A 17,176-nucleotide genomic window follows, 5' to 3' on the forward strand; every position below is an offset into this window, starting at 1 on the left:
ACAGCATTTCTCCTCTTCTATATTTCAACCATCAGTTGCTTTTCCCCTCTCCTTCCGTTTCCGTACTGGAACGATACGAAAGATCTAAATTAAATAAACAACTTGTAAAAAATGTATTTATTTATTTAACACGAAGAATTCAAACTGGTTTAAATGGAATTGAAATATTCATTAAAAAAAAGTGTCGATATATAAAAACAATAATACTCACACCCAAACTTATATGGAATCACCGAGTATTTGCGGAAAAAAATTTTATCTTGCAAAAACTTAACAAGCGAATAAATATCGAATATGTTGACTACTAAAAGCAATTGAATTCATAAAAACATGATCAGATTTGTTCCGGTACTGTCGGTTTTAGTATCCCGATGTAGACTTAGTAAAGTTATAAGTTTTTTCTTTCCACAAATTTTATTAAAAATGCCTTCTGTGGACCTATCAAACGTTCAAAAAAGAATTATTGCTCTTTCGAAATAGGGCACGTCCCGAAAGGAAATTGCACGAGCGGTGGGGTTACACAAGGGATCGTTTCAAAAACTTATTTAAGATATCTGGTGTTGGGAACCCTAAAAACAGACGTAGGAGAAGTCGTAGAAGAACCACCACAGAAGGTCAAAACCGTTTTTTAGCTTAGTAGCAAGAAAATATCTAATTCCGAGCTTCAAAGGTAACTTTTGTAAGCTACAGGTGTTAGCATTTCGGTCGAAACTATCAGGAAAAGACTTCGAAGTTTCGGTCTTTTTAGCAGAAGATACCTAAGGGTTCTCGCCCTATCATTGTAAAATAGAGTTGACTGTTTAAATTGGCGTTTAAAGCGCCAAAACTGAACAACTGAAGACCGGCGAAATGCCTTGTTTTTAGATAAAACCAAAATTGGCTTACAATCAGACGTCTCAGGAATTCATGTTTTAAGAGGTCGTAGGAGACAGACTAGACTTCGACTTGTGCGATTTGTTTCCAAATACAAAGAAAGAACTGTAATGTTTTGGGGTGACATTATAATTAATGGAAAATCTCCTTTAATTTCCATTAGACAAACACTAAAATGTCCAGCGATAATGTATTCCCACATACCAGCGAAGCTCGTAGACATTTTTTTGAAGTGAAAGATGTGACAGTTTTAGATTGGCCTCCTTGTTCACTAGATCTTAATCCAATTGAATACTTCTGGGATGAGATTAAAAGAAGGATTAAAGAATGTAAAAATAACCTTGGCTGCACCAAACAATTAATCGAAGCAGTTTTAGAAGTATGAAGAAATGTTCCCAAGAAGCCATTGATAATTTAATAGAGAGCATGCCTCATCGAATTCGTTCTTGTATTATCGCTAGAGGAGGCAATACTGTTTATTGAAATATTAAAATCCTTTTTTTTTTTATTTTCATTTACTCTATATTTAATTTTCAGAGAAATTTGCATTTTTTGTTTTTTATTTTTTATTTTTACAATTCATTTCGGTATTTTTTTCTATAATAAAACATTTTTAGACAAACCGCTTTACTTTTAACGATTCTTTTCAAGTGTAATACTGGTTTCTCGCAACTACTGAGTAATTCCATATAAGTTTGTTTGAGTTGAGTGAACCAAATTGGGCGAGTTGGCAGGCTATCGTATTCCTTCCTCTTCAAGATAATTTTGTACTGCAGTGGTTCGATAAGGAGGTACGTAAACACAAACTCTTCACCAACTGCTTTTCGAAATAAACGCACGATCCGACGTAAAACATCCTCGGTGTAAACAGCACGACAGATCTGTCGCTCCAGCACCAGTAAAGGAGTAAGTGCTTCTTTCATAATTTCACCCCAAAACATGGCGCTTCCACCCTTAATGGGCGCACGAAGTTGACGTATTTTCGGTCAGACTTGTCTGCCTGAAACCTTCCAAACTAACGATCTTCTTGAATCAGAAACCAGACAGAATTCTACTTTCGTCGCGAAATATAACATCTTTTGTATTGCAATTCTCGATATTCCAAACTTATTCACATCACATGTGCGTATGTGTGAATTTTACGAGTTAAAAACCTTTATTAGTGAAAGAATCGGGGTAGTGGAATCTTCATTAAAGGAGGTCTTGGAAAATCGAAACTAAGTAAACGCTCCTCCCTTCTCCCTCGTTGTTACGATCGAAAGCCTCTTAAATAGCCTCATGGATCGGACCTGGATTCGCTGCAGAACAAAGAAGATGGTGTAAGCCTAGGCCGAAGACACTGTCACGATGTAACTAAAAACGTAATTTAAAAGGACAATAAGAGGAGGAGGAGGCGGAACAGGGACGCCAAGTCATAAAGAAATTCGAAGTAAAAGAAGAACAGTAAAGTGAGATATTTCTTCACATTAGCATTCCATGCTTCAAGACATTTAAATGGATTTTAATCCTATTTTTGCCATTAAAAATCGCTCTTTAACAAAACCGCTTACAGTTAAATATTTCACATTCCCAGCACATATCCGAGACCGTATCGAAATCGAACGGGATTTTTCATTACACTATTTCTCCTTTACCTTCGGCCAGTTTAACCTTCCCCGTTGAGACTAATTAAGGATCTTTTCTACAGTTTACACGATCGGTATGATATTTCCTCATACTCGTTTTATCGAAATTCAGCCGGCTATAAATCTTGTTGACAGATCTTGCTTTCATCACCAGGTGTGTTTAATCTTCTCGAGAGAGCACTCGGTGTTTTTCTATGTGAGGTGCAGCCACTGTTTACGTACACCTTAGACGCTTTGGTCAATGACATGTGGAATACTATTTGCGGATTTACTACTAATATTACCGGCCATAAAATCGGCTTAATTAAAACTTACTGCATGAGCTAATTAGAGGACGAGATTGTAAATTGAAGCATTATATTGTACATAAAGCGACTTACTCACTCACCCACCATGCAAATAAACACTGCAACTTACTTCGAGTTTGCAAAGGTTTTTTTATTCGGGTTAGTTCAGGTTACTTCATAATTTTCAATTTTCCTTGTCAGATCAGTTCGCATTACTTTAAAATTTAGGACGCATCTTTTAACATTAGTTTCAGTCAATTCAAGTTTGCAAAGCGTTTGGTCAGTACCGGTCACTTAAAAGTTTAGACCTTTTCTTGTCAAGTTTGTTCTATTACTAAAGCATTTTGAGCGTTCTTTGTCGCAGTAAGCAATCCAAACCACTTGAAAATTTAGAGCATATGTACTCGGATCAGTTTCGATTACTGAAAATTGATTTATGTTGCCAACAGACCTGAAACCTACTTTGTCGGGTCAGTTCGGTTTACTTCAAGATATAGAACATTTCATGTTCGGCCAATGGTGATTTTGAACAATTTGCGGTACTAGACTATTTAGAACGTTTTTCGTTACGTCAGTTTGGGTTAGTTAACGTTTGCGAACAATTTTTATTGAGATCAGTTTCGGTTCCTCAAAATTGGTTCGTGTTGCTAATTGACCTAGGACCTAGTTTATCAGGTCAGTTCAGGTTATTTCACGATTTAAAACATATCTTGTCAGGGCAGTTACGGTTACTAAAGTGTTTCTATTCGAGTGACTCCAAATACTTCAACTTTGAAGTATCTCTGTGCAAGTCACTTGTGACTTTACGACCAGTATTACCGACCACGATATCGCAACTCGCTACATGATCTAATTATAGAACAGAATTGTAAATTAAAGCGTTATTTTGTACATAAATCAACTCACTCCCGCACCCATCTTATGTAACTAAATACACAGTGGGCCAAAGGAAACTTTCCTAAGGGTTGAGGTAGAGCAACGAAAGAGAAATCGATTTACAGTTTTCATTGGCTCACGCTGTATACACGGTCTGACGTAAATTATGATTTCTATTTCAAGAGGTGATTTGCTCCCTAATAAAGAATTTAGCCGAATCTTCAATCTTGCGAAAGTTCATTGGCGTAACACATTTTTTTTTCAACATTTTCAGAAAGTGTAACAAAAATTTATCGGCTTTTTAAGCGGTAATGCCATGCCCTTTGCGCCGCCGGTTTTCATTGAGGCAAATGATGAATGTGCAAAAATTGAAAATCTAGTTCAAGTTGTGCTCCTACAAAAATCATTGGCGTAACGGAAGGATTTTTCGAATTGTCAGCCTTTGGAACAAATCTAGCAGAAAGTGACTCTCTTATGTAATCAATTTCATTTAATCAACTAATTTTCATGAGGCAAACCGTTGACGCTTCAATCAAAGAGAAATTCATTGGCGTAACACAATTTTTTTTAATCCGTTTTAGGAAATGCTTAATTTTTCAAAATTAAGATCGCAGTTGCAGCTTGAGCCGGAGAATTCGGAGCCTAACAAGCCGCTGACGCTTTCTTCCGGGAATCACCTCCTGAAATGGAAACCATCGTTTGCGTTGCTCCCTGTATAAAGCACATTCATCACTTCACCCTGTATATATTGGCTTTTTTCAGATTTGGCTTTGTGTCCGGCACCGCCCAGTTACACCCGCCTTTTCCAGTATCCCCCGGGGTACTATTCCACACGGTACCTGCCAGGTGTGTACAGTACTGATGCTGATGCATGGTTCTGTAGCTTTTTGAAGTATCTGTAGTTTGCATGTCTGTACTAAACGAGGGGGCTTCCAAATTTACCTTGAGCATTCAAGTTCATGGAGGCTTGCTACTAGTAAATTAAAGCCGTGGATGTAAACGCAGTGTGTAATTACTGAATACCAAACGACTGGTAGAACAAATACATGTATATGTATGCAGCCGAAGATTGATACCTCGAGTCGAAGAAAAGAAGAAGGGTTCACGACTAGTAATAACTCAAAATTTTTTCGATTTCGAATTGCAAGCTAAGCTTGTAAATCTCCGTTTACTTCGCGTCCGTAAAATGGTGCGTACATAGGGGTTTTAATGGGTTCTGTGCACCTAATTGTGATATATTCCTTCGTGGCTTGTTGTCGGTAATAGGTTCAGTTTATAATCCCCTAAGGTTCCCGAGGATTTTGCCAATACGCAGTATCTGGTTACGCCTCTGGTGAAGAGGTCTGTCTGCAGCTAAAAAGGTTGCAAAAAAGAAGCAGCAACTAACATTTTAATAAGTTGTTTGACGCTTTTCATGGCATCATGACGGCACATCTAAAGGAACAATCCGTCGATGAATCTCAGAGATAAGTTGGTAGTAAATTTAATAAAGTTATGCGAGGAGGTGTACCCTTTAATTATGTATGATGATTTGTGTCTATAGTCTCCAAAGGCAAGGACGTTTTTCACGGTTGTCTTAACGTTTTTCTCGTCTGGCACTTGTATGTAGGTATGCTAATTAGGAAAGCTCCAGTGAAAGTACTCAACTTTTCTTCATAATTGTAGCAAGGTCTCGAGATAAAATTTTATGGCTTTCTCCTCATGTTTCGTTTTATTCAAGTGAATATATTTTATCAGATCTAACTATCGAAATGCCAAATCAATTAAACAATGAGACAGTAGTTTCTAATCTGTGGCCAATAAATATTACAGTTGAAGTACGACCTGGTACCGTGCAGAATCAGTGTGGGTGAGTGATTTTTGCATAGTGGGTAAATATGTAGGGTACGCTAAATAGCTGCTTGTCAGGCTTATAGGCCCGAGTAGAAACTACAAGAAAATCATAATAAAGTTGTATTAGTAACGCTTTTTCCTTCTGCGTAAAGTAGTTATGAGATTAGTTTGGGCATATTATTCAATTAAATTGGTGTTTAACATACTATCATCTTTGTATCAGGTAATCAGATTTTGTGTTCTCTGGAGCGATGGATACAAGGCCATTAATGATCAGAAATCGTTGCATTGGCTTGGAGCCGGTCCGATCCAGATCTGCATTTCCTCCTTCACACTTCAAACCCAAAAATTTGTTTCAGAGAGCAAACTTCCCATCTTTCTTTCGTTCACTTCTTCCGTGCGACAACCATTGCAGTTTCTCCGTGCTTTCAGGCGAAAATCCCCGTTTCTACCCCATGTTTTTGGACTTCAGCGCTTTCGAGACCTCTCTGTTCGAAAACTCTCAGGTCTCCCATAGTTAACAACGATTTAGAATGAACATGAGTCTACTACTTTACTATTGCTTTCCTTCTGCATGGCAATACAAGACCCCATGCCCCTCGACTCTTTATTGATAATAATCCCACAACTCTAATCTATACACACTGGTACTAAAATATAAAACCACCCATTCCATTTCGATAAATTTTAATGTACTGCCCATGTAATTATAGTTTTAAAATATGATCCTTCCCGCAGAGATTCGAACCGATACCTTGAGACTGCAGATTTAATTTCTGGAGCATCAGACACCTGCTCTTGCATGCGCACCAGTTTTCAATGATGTACAAATGTTTATTAATGGAGCAAATATATCGGAGATTGTTCTATCGTTGCACAGGGTAATCAAACGAAAACTCGACTCCTCCCTTTGATATTGAAAAATAAGGACGGAACAACTTCGAAATACGTCAAAACAGTTTTCGAGGAAGACGAATGTTTGTGTGACATTCAACCCCCAAAGTTCATCCTGGTGGTGGTTGCAGCACAACTGTTAAAAATATGAAATAGCACGAGGGGTCATGTGACACCTTAAATTCATGGTCGTTCAACACCTACGTTCGGTGGTGTAACGTGATTTAAAATCTACCGATTACTTTTCGAGAAAAACAGGTATAAATTTCATTAAAATTCGCTTACTGATAGGAAACTAATTTGTACTCGATTTTATGCTCACGAATGCTGTTTGGTTATTTTTATTTATTTATTTATTCTTTTATTCTTCTTTTATTATTATTCTTATTTTTTAGTTTTTTAACCAAAGATTTTTTGTGAGCACAAAATTAAAAATGAACGATTTCCCAGCAACAAATTAGGTTTCCATTCTTTACGTACTATTTAACTGAGTTTATTTCCATTTCTTACGGAATTTACAATTATTTTTCTCAAAAACTAGTCGATAAGCTTTGAATCGCATTAACTCGTTGCATGAAGCTATGAACGATCTTTAATTCGGGGTGTTACACGACCCCTCGTGTCATTTAAAAGTTTCGACAGGGTCGCTGTTCCACGCATAAGGGTGAAGTCTGCGGGTTGAATTTAATACATAAAGAACCAAAAGTTCCGCATAAATTCGTTAAAAATCGAAGAAATATTTTTCGTAAAAATGCTGTAACACGTCGGATGCTGTTTTCAGTTGTGTGTTTTTTACATAACAGACACGTATACACAGGGTTACCCAAGTGGTAGATCAATGTGCTTTTTAATTGTTTTCTTATAATCCCCATATATATTATTACATTTTCGAATTCTCTGGGAAGTTCTGAGCATATTTCCGGTAACATGCCCATGTCTAAATTCAAAGGTTTTCGAAAAAAAATGCAGAAAATAGAAATAACGATGGAATTATTAATGCTTAAAAAATAACAATATAAACTACTATAATCTAATGTATTGAATGTTCTAACCCTAACCTGAACTAACTTGACACAAGGCAAGCGTCACAATTCAAATTCTTCAAGAATCTTTTTTTATCGTTTCGGGAGGTATTTGTTGAGCTTGTTGAGGAATTTTATTTTTTAACTCCTCTAAATTGTTCAATTTATTTAAAATGCACCCTGTGTTTCAGATAACTTCATAAAAAAAGGTCCATAGGGGTGAGGTCAGGCAATTCAACGGGCCATTTGAATAGGCAAACGATTCGATAACTTCGAAATTTAGACATGAGTATGTTACATGAGATGTGTTCAGAATTTCTCAAAGAACTCAAAAACGCCATAGTGTATCACGGAGTTTAATAAGAGAAAAATGAAAAAGTAGATTTATATACTGGATGGATTGGCCTGCGTCCAAGTTTGTTAAGTAAAAAAAAATGCACAACAGAAAACGGTATTTGACGCGTTCCAGCATTTTCGAGAAAAATATTTCCTTCAATTTTTTACGCATTAATTTGGAACTTTTGGTCCTCGATGTATAGACGCTCGTCTCCCTCACCAACCGCTGCAGCGTATTTTGGGAATTTTCCAGAAAAGTCCCTATTTTCGACGATCAAGGAGGGTCCGGTTTTGGTTGGATGGCCCTGTATAAAGCTTTTGACGTTGACCTGGCAGTCTTCCGCAATTCTGCTAATTCACGAGCCCTCTTCCTGCTAATGTTTCAGTTAATGGAAATGTTAAGCGTCTGATCACTGCTAATGATCCCGGTCGACGTTAATGACCGGTACTTTAAAGCGAAATTCGAGGTTTGCCATGCAAGAAACGCGCTCACGAAAAGGGAAACTTCTCTTCAACGTCACGTCTTTGACATTGATCTTCCTTGTTGAGCGCACATTTACATAACACTTCCATGTAATGGAATTTCGCAATTAGTGGTCCTTTTGGTGCTTTAGATGCACGTAATTGTACTTAAAATCCTATAAAAATCGGTTTCGCTTCATGCCTCAAAGGTCATGTCTAAGTCCATCTAATAGTAGGTATATTACAGTTAATTAAAAAAGAAATTCCGATCCTTCCTTGAGCCCGCACGATATAAGGTAATTGGAATTTTGATGCTTAACAATTTTTTTATTGCGTGCAAGGAATATTAACGACATGGTAAATTTCTTAAACTGACGTAAAAATTTTAAGTAACGTTAGGTTTAATTAGAGCGAAGTTAAGTGAAATTTCCAAAAAGGCTCGCTCAGCTAACTGTAAACATTAAAGGAACATGGCATAAAGTATTCCTATCTAAATCTCTAGATGTATGTAAACCTGACACGTTATTATCAGCCCAAGGAACATTAATATGGCAATTTACATTCAAATTTCACAGTCATGCCGTAAAAAGACCTAAGGCTAGTTTAGCGCTGAAGACAAAATAGCGACCATTAAAATTCAGGGGTAATTCCTGCATAAATCTCGGAACTTTTCTCGGATCTCGTAAACGAGCGGTTTGCCCAACTAAGTCGAACACATGTCAATGAAGCCGACATAGATAAAAATTCAGCCGTAGGTATGAATGGAGTGTCCTCCAAAGTGGAACGTTTTACTGCCCTGGGACGAAGCCTGCTGATGAGTGAAAGCGCACTGGGTAGCTGCAGCTTTACGGTCTGACCCGGTCTTTTTGGTAGAATATGAGAAGTTTCCCTGAAACGGTAAACCAACAAGAAACAACACTTAGAAGGTCATTGACGTACGTTTCAAACGTTTTGAAACAAGATAATTTTTTGTAATAAATAAAATATCTGGACGACCTGTTGTACGGGGCGTTTGATAGAGAGATAAAAAGTTTTAATGATAGATGGTGGTGGTCATTTTGAATATACGGTGTCTACACAGAGTGTGGAATATATTCATTTTCTTGGCTTGGAAAATGAAATAACAAAAATGATTGGACACGGCGAGTTTAGTTTCAAATTCCACACATTTCTGTTGTATAATATGAACTTACAAACACGAAAATTGAATTCTTATCAGCACGCGCTAGAAATTCCTATTCCACGGAAATAAATGAACAGGAGACTGCTCCGAACCATTCAGTGGATGTCTATCTTTTATCGTAAAGTGCCGTTTTTAAGAAAAAAATTATGCCGCCACTGGCCTTTTTTAACTCGAATATATTTTTTAAATATTCCACCAATTCTTAAAAAAAAAGACCTCTTAGTATTTTATCGGTCAAGTAATCGTTTTTATGATAAAAAATTATTTTGTCGTTCCAATGCCCAGCAAAAACCGGTGTGGGTCTCCAAGTGCGATTTATTTTTCATTCTTGAGGCGAAATTAATTTAATTTTTGTTTTAGTGGAGGTAGAGGATATGAAGACGAAAATGCACGCAAAATAGTACTCTTCTTCTAAAGTATGATTCCATTAGATTCTGAGCTATTTGCACAGTTCAGGGGCTAATTTTCTCGCGGACACTCCAGCTCTATTTTTTGTTCTCCTCTCCAATCTGTTCGCTTTTCCTTGGGTAAAAATTCTTAGTGTCCCATTTTTGGAAGATTTAAGCAAGATATCCCTTCTTTGCACACAGCAATTGTACGATAAAAGCTTCTTCGAGAGATACGTTGGATTTCAAAAATGTTCACAATTTTCACCTTTAGGAAAATGCCCAACTAAGTTACAAATGCCTCTTATTAGATCTAAGTTATGAGACATTTTAATAGTGGTGACAAGATATATTAATATGTCAAATTAAATCCTAGGTAAATATCAATCTTTTATTTTCAAAATTTTCCTATATTACAAAGAGTCAAACCTTAAGGAGTTTATGTTTCAAGGTTGAAAATGCTACGTTGGTTTGAGTTTGTTTTCTAGCCATTTTCAGTGAACAGCAAAAAGGAAAGTCGCTCACCCTATTCGCCAAATTTAGCCCCCTCAGATTATTTTCTTTTTCGAAACTTAAAAAAATGACTCGGTGGAAGGACATTTGCCAACAGTGAACAGATGGTGTCCGAGGTTGATGTCTCTATTGAAACGTTCGAACCTTCTTACCATAAATAGGGCATTTTTTTCTTAAAGTGTTACATGGAGTACTTCTGAAACCACTCTCGTACGTGAAGATGGTGGCAAAAGCGGGGTTTCTCGAAAAATTCCAACCTTGTGTTCGATACGATCTCATCGAGAGCTCATATCGAATGCCCTTTGATTGGCATTGATTCGAAATGAATTTCATTACTGCCTATAAAGAACGCAAGCCTTCGAGCCGCCTTCAAGACGATGAAATAGTTAGTCAGTCAAATCGGGGAGTTACAGCCCTGTGAAGCCAACAAAAATTAGATAACTCTTCGTCATGACCATCTTAAATGTAAATTAACTATGAAGTTCCAGTGCCTCAACCCTTTCGAATGTTCTTTGAGGTAGCCGCCATTTTAGATAATCCCGTTCCCCGTAAGAACACCAGAACGTTTTTAGTCTCAATCAGGCCGTCAACCACTTGAGATGTGACAATATCTCTGGCTTATGTGACTTTGCAATTTTCTTTAATTCTTAAGCAAATTAATTCTTTGGGCGCCTTCAGGATGGCGGACAGTTTATTGCCATCGCGATGACGCCGGCTCTGACACCATGAACAAACATTCTATTGAGGCTCAATTAGAAAAGGTTCTACATGGGCTTAAATCACCTCTTCTCATATTTCTCCACTACTACATATTAAATCAGCTGGACTAACTGCATTTTGTGGCGGGTGTATAAAATTCACGTTAACCTTAACGGTATAAGACGAGATCGTACAATTGCGAACCCCCTTAAAAGGCTCTAAATATGTCGTGAGCGTATTAACACCAACACAAGAGACTTAACACCGATCCTTCCTATGTCGTCTCTCTAACTCTTAACCGATTAAACCTACACGTGTTACGGTGGCAAATGCTGCTGACGTTATTGCGAATTTTGATCACTTTCTTTGAAGTTCAACCGGTTTCGACCTTATTAAAACAGTTACCCAGATAGTTAAATAGAAGAAGCGAGTTGCATATATTTCTTCTGATATAATCTTGATTTTAGGTGGTCTCTATTTGCGGCCCGATGACGGTAACTTGTACACCACCCTGGAGCCGACCCTGAGCAGCAATCCCAACGTGTACTTCCAAAGAGGAAACGGCCTGCATCCTGGCATGATGTACTGAATTTTAATCGAGAATCGCCCAGAAGGAGCTTTGAAGAAGCAAAAAATCACAAGTGCATTTGTGCATGCAAATCAAGCGGAATTGTAAATTATCGTCACCAAGTCAGAAACACTTGTAGAGGTGCTAAAATTCTTTTACTCTTTTCTGCAAGGACCTCTGAGTATCAGTTTTAACAAGTTTTTGAATTTTTCATCTTAGTATTTATTATAATCCATTATGCTACTTACAAGTAAGTAATTGTGTAAATATCTGAGTTTTGTAATGCGCAACCGCGTTTAAGTACCATAGCAGCAATAAGGGTAGACACTGACTACACTAGGTACTGAAGGTACTTAGGTACTTGAACGTACTTAGGTACTATTACTGATGAATATAAGTTCTCATTTTTTCCTAAGCAGAGATTTAGGCACTTAGCGATATCGAAGAGGCATTAATGAGAAGTTGCTTAAGTATAATCTCAGATTCTGTTAGGAGTTTTTAGCATAGAATAGACAACGAACTGTAATAGTAGGTACCATTGCTGCTTCAAGTATTATTATGGTAAATAGCAGTAATATATCCCTAAGTTAAAGCAATTGCCCTTATCTGAAAGAAAAAGCACAAAAACCACTGTCATCGCACATTGTTTATTAAATCCATTAACCAATTAATCACCGTTCATGTACACTATCATTAAAGTATCATCTATCTCAATTGGCTTAATGGTATAATAGCAGCACCAGTCGTACTTGGAACGTACTTTTTCTGCGCCTTTTTTCCTTATTCCTTATCGAGAATAAATTAATTCTCTTGCAATAGGCCGTACCTGGTGATAATTCAATACATTAAGTTCAGCAAATTGGTTCGGGTTATCTCGTCGCGATGATCATGGCGGTTTATTAGTGTGGCAATGTAAATAGTGGGTTAAGTGGTCTGCATACATCTAGTCAAAGGAAATTGGAATGCGAATTTACCTGGAAATTTATCATTTTAGCTTTATCGAAATATTTTGGTTTGGTCCCCTCTTAATTTCTTCTCAGCGAGGTTCTCCAGTCTTGGAGTCAAATTTTCCGCCATTTTTGTTCACCAGGCGGATGTGCGGTCAACACTGCAAACATGGCAGGAAAAGGAGCATTCACGTTTTATCTCTTAATCTGTATCGTTATTTTGCGGTTACGTAAACGGTAGGCAAGTTGTGCTGTTCGTGTAGGAAATCTTGGGAATCATAGGAGGAAAACCAATAGAGTACTCTCGATTTTCATCCCAAAAATAAAAAACATTTTTCTTTATTGTTCAAACAATTTATTAACGAAATTTCTACATAAATGTCTAATTATGAAAATCAAATTTTCAAATTTTGCAGTATCATCTGTTTTAATTTAAGCCTGTTTACTTTTCCCGTGATGGTAGTCGGAAAATTTTTGACAAAAGTGACCCCTTCTCGTAATCTAAAACATGCAGATAAAACACAATTTGCTTGCGTTACATTGGAAGGGGATTACTTTATTATTATTGTTATTATTATTATAAGTTATAACATTTTTGAGTTACTCAATTACATGGCTCTCATGACGAAGATAACTGACTAAGCAGAATTTAGCATCATTACTTATTATACGAGACAATTCATTTTGAATGGGACATGACAAAACCCGAGATAGGAGACACCAAAATATGACGAATGGACCTAACATACCTTATCCTAATGTTGCGTATTCGAGAATTACAGGATGTTGAAGATTTAAATTTTATAATAAAACCCGTTAATATCTTTTTGTGCATTCATAGCATCAACATGAAAATTGATATACATAGGTTTTGTAAGATGCCAAGTAAGAATTTTAATTTAACTTTTACGTAACTCCGAGAAACTGCTGGTTGCAACCCACTGCTTCGGCATATTTGATCATGTATTTTTATAAGTACAACTAAAGTTAAATTCTAATCAATATAAGGAAAGAATGTCTGTTTTTACTCGAAAAAATTTGTTCTTATTCAGTCCCAATATCTCTCTTTATTTACGAGATTTTTATCCATTAGCTAATTCGTGTCGTAGCGATTCAAATACTTAAATGATTTTAAAAAAATCAATCTTTAAACAAATAAAACCCATAAAAAATTAAAAATGAGTCGTATTAAAAACTTCATTTAAGCAAAAAAAAACATAAATCATGTCGCTCATCTCACTAAAAAAAAGTCATTAGGCCTTGGCATTTTTACTCTTAAATTCCAATTTTTTTCTTGAAAAAAGCAGCTGATAAGGAAATAGTCTAATTACTTTACCAAGGTGAAGTGAAAATAATTAAGTAATATGAGGGAACCACAAGCGACTATCGTTTTTGAAGATTTCAAATAGTACAACAGGAATTAGCTTATGGATGAAAATATTATAAAGTAATAGAGATATTGTAATTGAACCTTTTTTGAGTAAAAACAAACGCGCTTTCAATATATTGAATAGAATTTGATTCTCGTTGTACTCACAAAAAAAATATGACCAAATATACCAAAATGGTGGATTCTAACTAGCGCCCTCTAGAAGCTTCGTAAAAATTCAAAATTCAAAATTCTTGCTTGGCATTTTACAAAACATAATTATTCCCACTTTAGTGTTGATCCTATGAAAATACCAAAAGTTGTTGTTAAAGAATTTTAAAATAAAATTCCAATCTTCAGCATCCTGTAATTTTCAAACATGCAACATTGGTATAAGATCCAACGGTCATATTTTGGTGTCTCCATCTCTCGGGTTTCGCCATTTTAAATGAATCACCCTGTACATAAACGAAACAACGCTTGGAAACAGTTGTTACTATCTCACCTCAATAATCCTGAAATCCAAACTTCTCACCTTTTATGATCTTCAAGCCTTTGGTTTGCATAATTAATCAACTCTTCTTCTGTCACAACATCTGCATCTTCCTTTAGCTGTACGACTCCCATCATCCTCTCTCCTTCCCTCTTGTGTGGAATCCCTATCACTATAGCATTATTCACTGCTGGATGGCTTAATAATACTCTTTCAACGTGATAGAGGAATACAAAGCGATCGTTCCATCTAAAACTTCTCCACTCTTTCTAGACTTAGAAAAAGTAATTTATCACCTTAGAACGTTTTTAATCCTGTCCAAAATGTAGAAGCAGAAATCTTCGTCAAAGTAAACCAAATCTCCCGACTTGAAGAAGCCTTCTTCGTCAAAGGAAACAGAGGCATCTTTGTTAAAGAAGCATCTAAACATTTTCGTCCCTTTTAGGTGAAGTTCTCCCTGTTGGTTTGGACCACATTTCTTTCCAGTTTCCACATCTATGACCTTATAGTATAATCCATCGACTGGATTTCCACAAGAATTAGGTTTGAGACTGAGCAGCTCTTTGGATTTTGTGATATAAGGATTGAACGATGTGACTTCACCACATTCAGTCATTCCATACAACTGACTAATAATTACATCTACAAGAACCACATTTCATTCCAAAACTATTTGATAATACCAGAGGGCTATACTTGGTATAATGTCCCTTAATTTGTATATAAAATCAGTATGCAAAATGTAGGATCCGGTAGTAATTCTAAGCAAACTGGAAACATCCAGGTTCTCAGGTTTTACTGATTCTGAAAGATTTACACACTGCAACGGCATCAAGAACACATCTGTAACCTATTCGGATGTCAGTTTTATAGGCTGAAAATTCTCGTTAACATACGCGATATTTGTCAGTACTTCTCCAGAATTCTTGAGGATCGAATTGGTCCCTCAGAAGTCGGCACCCCCCTACTGAAATATTTATTATCAGATCCATAGTTGAGGAGACCCAGTACCAGTTGGTGTACTTAAGGGAAACTGACCCTAGTGGGTGATTTTTTAATTGATAATGGTTTGGTCCCACCGCCATGGCTCCAAATCTAGAATTGATCTTGGTGATCTTTCAAGAACTACTCCTCAACAAAATTTACCCATGGCAATATTGTAACGCAAGAAGGTAATAGTGACTAAGACATATAGCCTTAGGAGTGCCGGTGCTTCCACTACTAAAATGTATCATAGAGGTGGTGCTCAAATCTTTTATATCGATTGGCAGGAACTGTTCTTGGTTTTCCAAAAACTCCTTTTTGAATTGCTCCCCAAAAACTATTACTTCAACATCAATCCCTACACGCTTTAGAGCCCTGGATATCACATCCTTAGATTGAGCTGTATAAGACATAGTGATACTTCAAAAAGCGTCATTTTATCGTCACTAACCAGTGGTAAAAACGATTTTCGGTGGGACTTGTTCGAAAAACTCAGCGCATTCCTCCACTGTGTGACAAGGATCCACACTAAAGGAAATGCACCCCAAAAACTGAGCTGCAATCAGAGGGATGCTCGCATTTATGTTCTCCTTATTTGAGCACAACGCAATGATGTTTTGGGGTTGCAACCCTCGTTTCCGGAGGGCCGAGGCGGTCGCCATACATTTGCCCAGAAGATCTGAGTACGTGTCCCATTCTTCAGTCACGGTGTTAATCTTATGTCAAAGGAAAATGATAAATATTGAATTTCGATGGTATTGGGATAGGTACTTACCACTGCGATTCTGTTGTGATATTTCTTGCAACATTCAAACAATACTTTACCGATTCCGCCACATTTCTCATCAAATTTGAGATCTGGAGTTCGAATGACTCCATCTTCGAAAATCATTGAAAAGAACGAAAAAAAAAAGGAATTAAAATAGGCACTTGATTGATAAACGTGTTGTGCTTGTGACTCTTTCAAGAGGAACTGTTCACAGACACAATTAGTATTGTTAATAATTAAATAAAGGCAATCTTGGTGGGGTCTAATGACGGGACATGATTACATGTTTACGAGGTCAAAGTTTATATCTGAACGATGATATCGCATAATTACGGGGAGTAAACATTGATAAATTCGAGACAACTGTGTATTACGCAAGTTACCACACACGGCCTGTTAAATTACTGAGTATCCTCTGCTTTAAGTTGAACCTGTGCACCTTCTCCGTTGCTGTGAGCAGCGCGGGTTTATCCCCCTCCCAATTTTTATTAAAATTAATTTATGTCTAACATGTAGATGATTGTTCGCTATCAAAGTCATTGGTGTAGATAGATTGTTAGTTTCGATTAATACAATTAAAAAAAAATCTTCGTCTTAAACCTTCACCTCAGCGAAGTTTTTTTATTATGAAATGCAGTTCCCTTATCCCTCTGATTCCTACACAATCGAGTTACGAATTTTACTCTCTGCCCAGTACGTCGAGGATTATTCGGTAGAAAATCAGTTGCTATGGAAAGTCATTTTCAATTCTCACAATTTTTCAAACGTTTCCCTTGGCAACTTCCTCTTAAAGGAATTTTAACCTCCTCCTTTGAATCTCACGTAATCAAATTTTACTATGTATGTTCAGCAATATAGACGATTATTTTTCATTGCTGCATAAGGTACTGTATAAGAAATTAAAATTCATCTTGTTGGGTCTAATACCTGTGGAATATTATTAGCTTTCGAAGCAATTTATATTCGAAGCTATAATTAGAGTTCGTAAACATTGATAAATCATTATAGAAACGAGTATGTAACAGTAAAATTGTTGTATACTATTGTGATTAAGAAA

General features: G+C 36.6%; 2 protein-coding genes across 3 annotated transcripts in view; one reads left to right on the plus strand and one right to left on the minus strand.

The window, feature by feature from the left end:
- The window catches only part of LOC136344947 (metabotropic glutamate receptor), a 33,258-nt gene extending 21,109 nt beyond the window's left edge, over window positions 1–12,149 (plus strand). The window contains exons 2-3 of one of the 2 annotated variants that reach the window (XM_066292875.1): window positions 4,424–4,507; window positions 11,457–12,149. In XM_066292875.1, coding sequence (XP_066148972.1) covers window positions 4,424–4,507; window positions 11,457–11,578 — 206 coding nt within the window. In that variant the 3' untranslated portion in view covers window positions 11,579–12,149. The remainder of the gene's footprint in view (window positions 1–4,423; window positions 4,508–11,456) is intronic. The other variant, XM_066292876.1, reaches the window with a different exon arrangement.
- A 687-nt stretch (window positions 12,150–12,836) lies between these two features.
- On the minus strand, window positions 12,837–17,176 carry LOC136344949 (luciferin 4-monooxygenase-like). Its single transcript, XM_066292879.1, has 8 exons — window positions 16,126–17,176; window positions 15,802–16,066; window positions 15,513–15,750; window positions 15,263–15,461; window positions 15,063–15,216; window positions 14,663–15,008; window positions 14,409–14,615; window positions 12,837–13,005 (listed from the first exon to the last, which is right to left on the minus strand). The coding sequence occupies exons 1-8, from the start codon at window positions 16,240–16,242 to the stop codon at window positions 12,900–12,902; spliced, it is 1,632 nt and encodes a 543-aa protein (XP_066148976.1). The 5' UTR covers window positions 16,243–17,176; the 3' UTR covers window positions 12,837–12,899.

This window comes from Euwallacea fornicatus, chromosome 18 (genome assembly GCF_040115645.1).
Source record: "Euwallacea fornicatus isolate EFF26 chromosome 18, ASM4011564v1, whole genome shotgun sequence".
In the NCBI taxonomy this organism is placed as follows: domain Eukaryota; kingdom Metazoa; phylum Arthropoda; class Insecta; order Coleoptera; family Curculionidae; genus Euwallacea; species Euwallacea fornicatus.

Bases quoted from the DNA above. Each gene is read 5' to 3' on its own strand.
- LOC136344949 (XM_066292879.1), bottom strand. From the start codon at position 16,242: ATGATTTTCGAAGATGGAGTCATTCGAACTCCAGATCTCAAATTTGAT. The intron at 16,067-16,125 runs GTAAGTACCTAT...CTTTGACATAAG, and splicing joins ATCACAACAGAATCGCAGTG to ATTAACACCGTGACTGAAGA. The intron at 13,006-14,408 runs GTGAGAAGTTTG...TGCATGTTTTAG, and splicing joins AGGCTTGAAGATCATAAAAG to ATTACGAGAAGGGGTCACTT.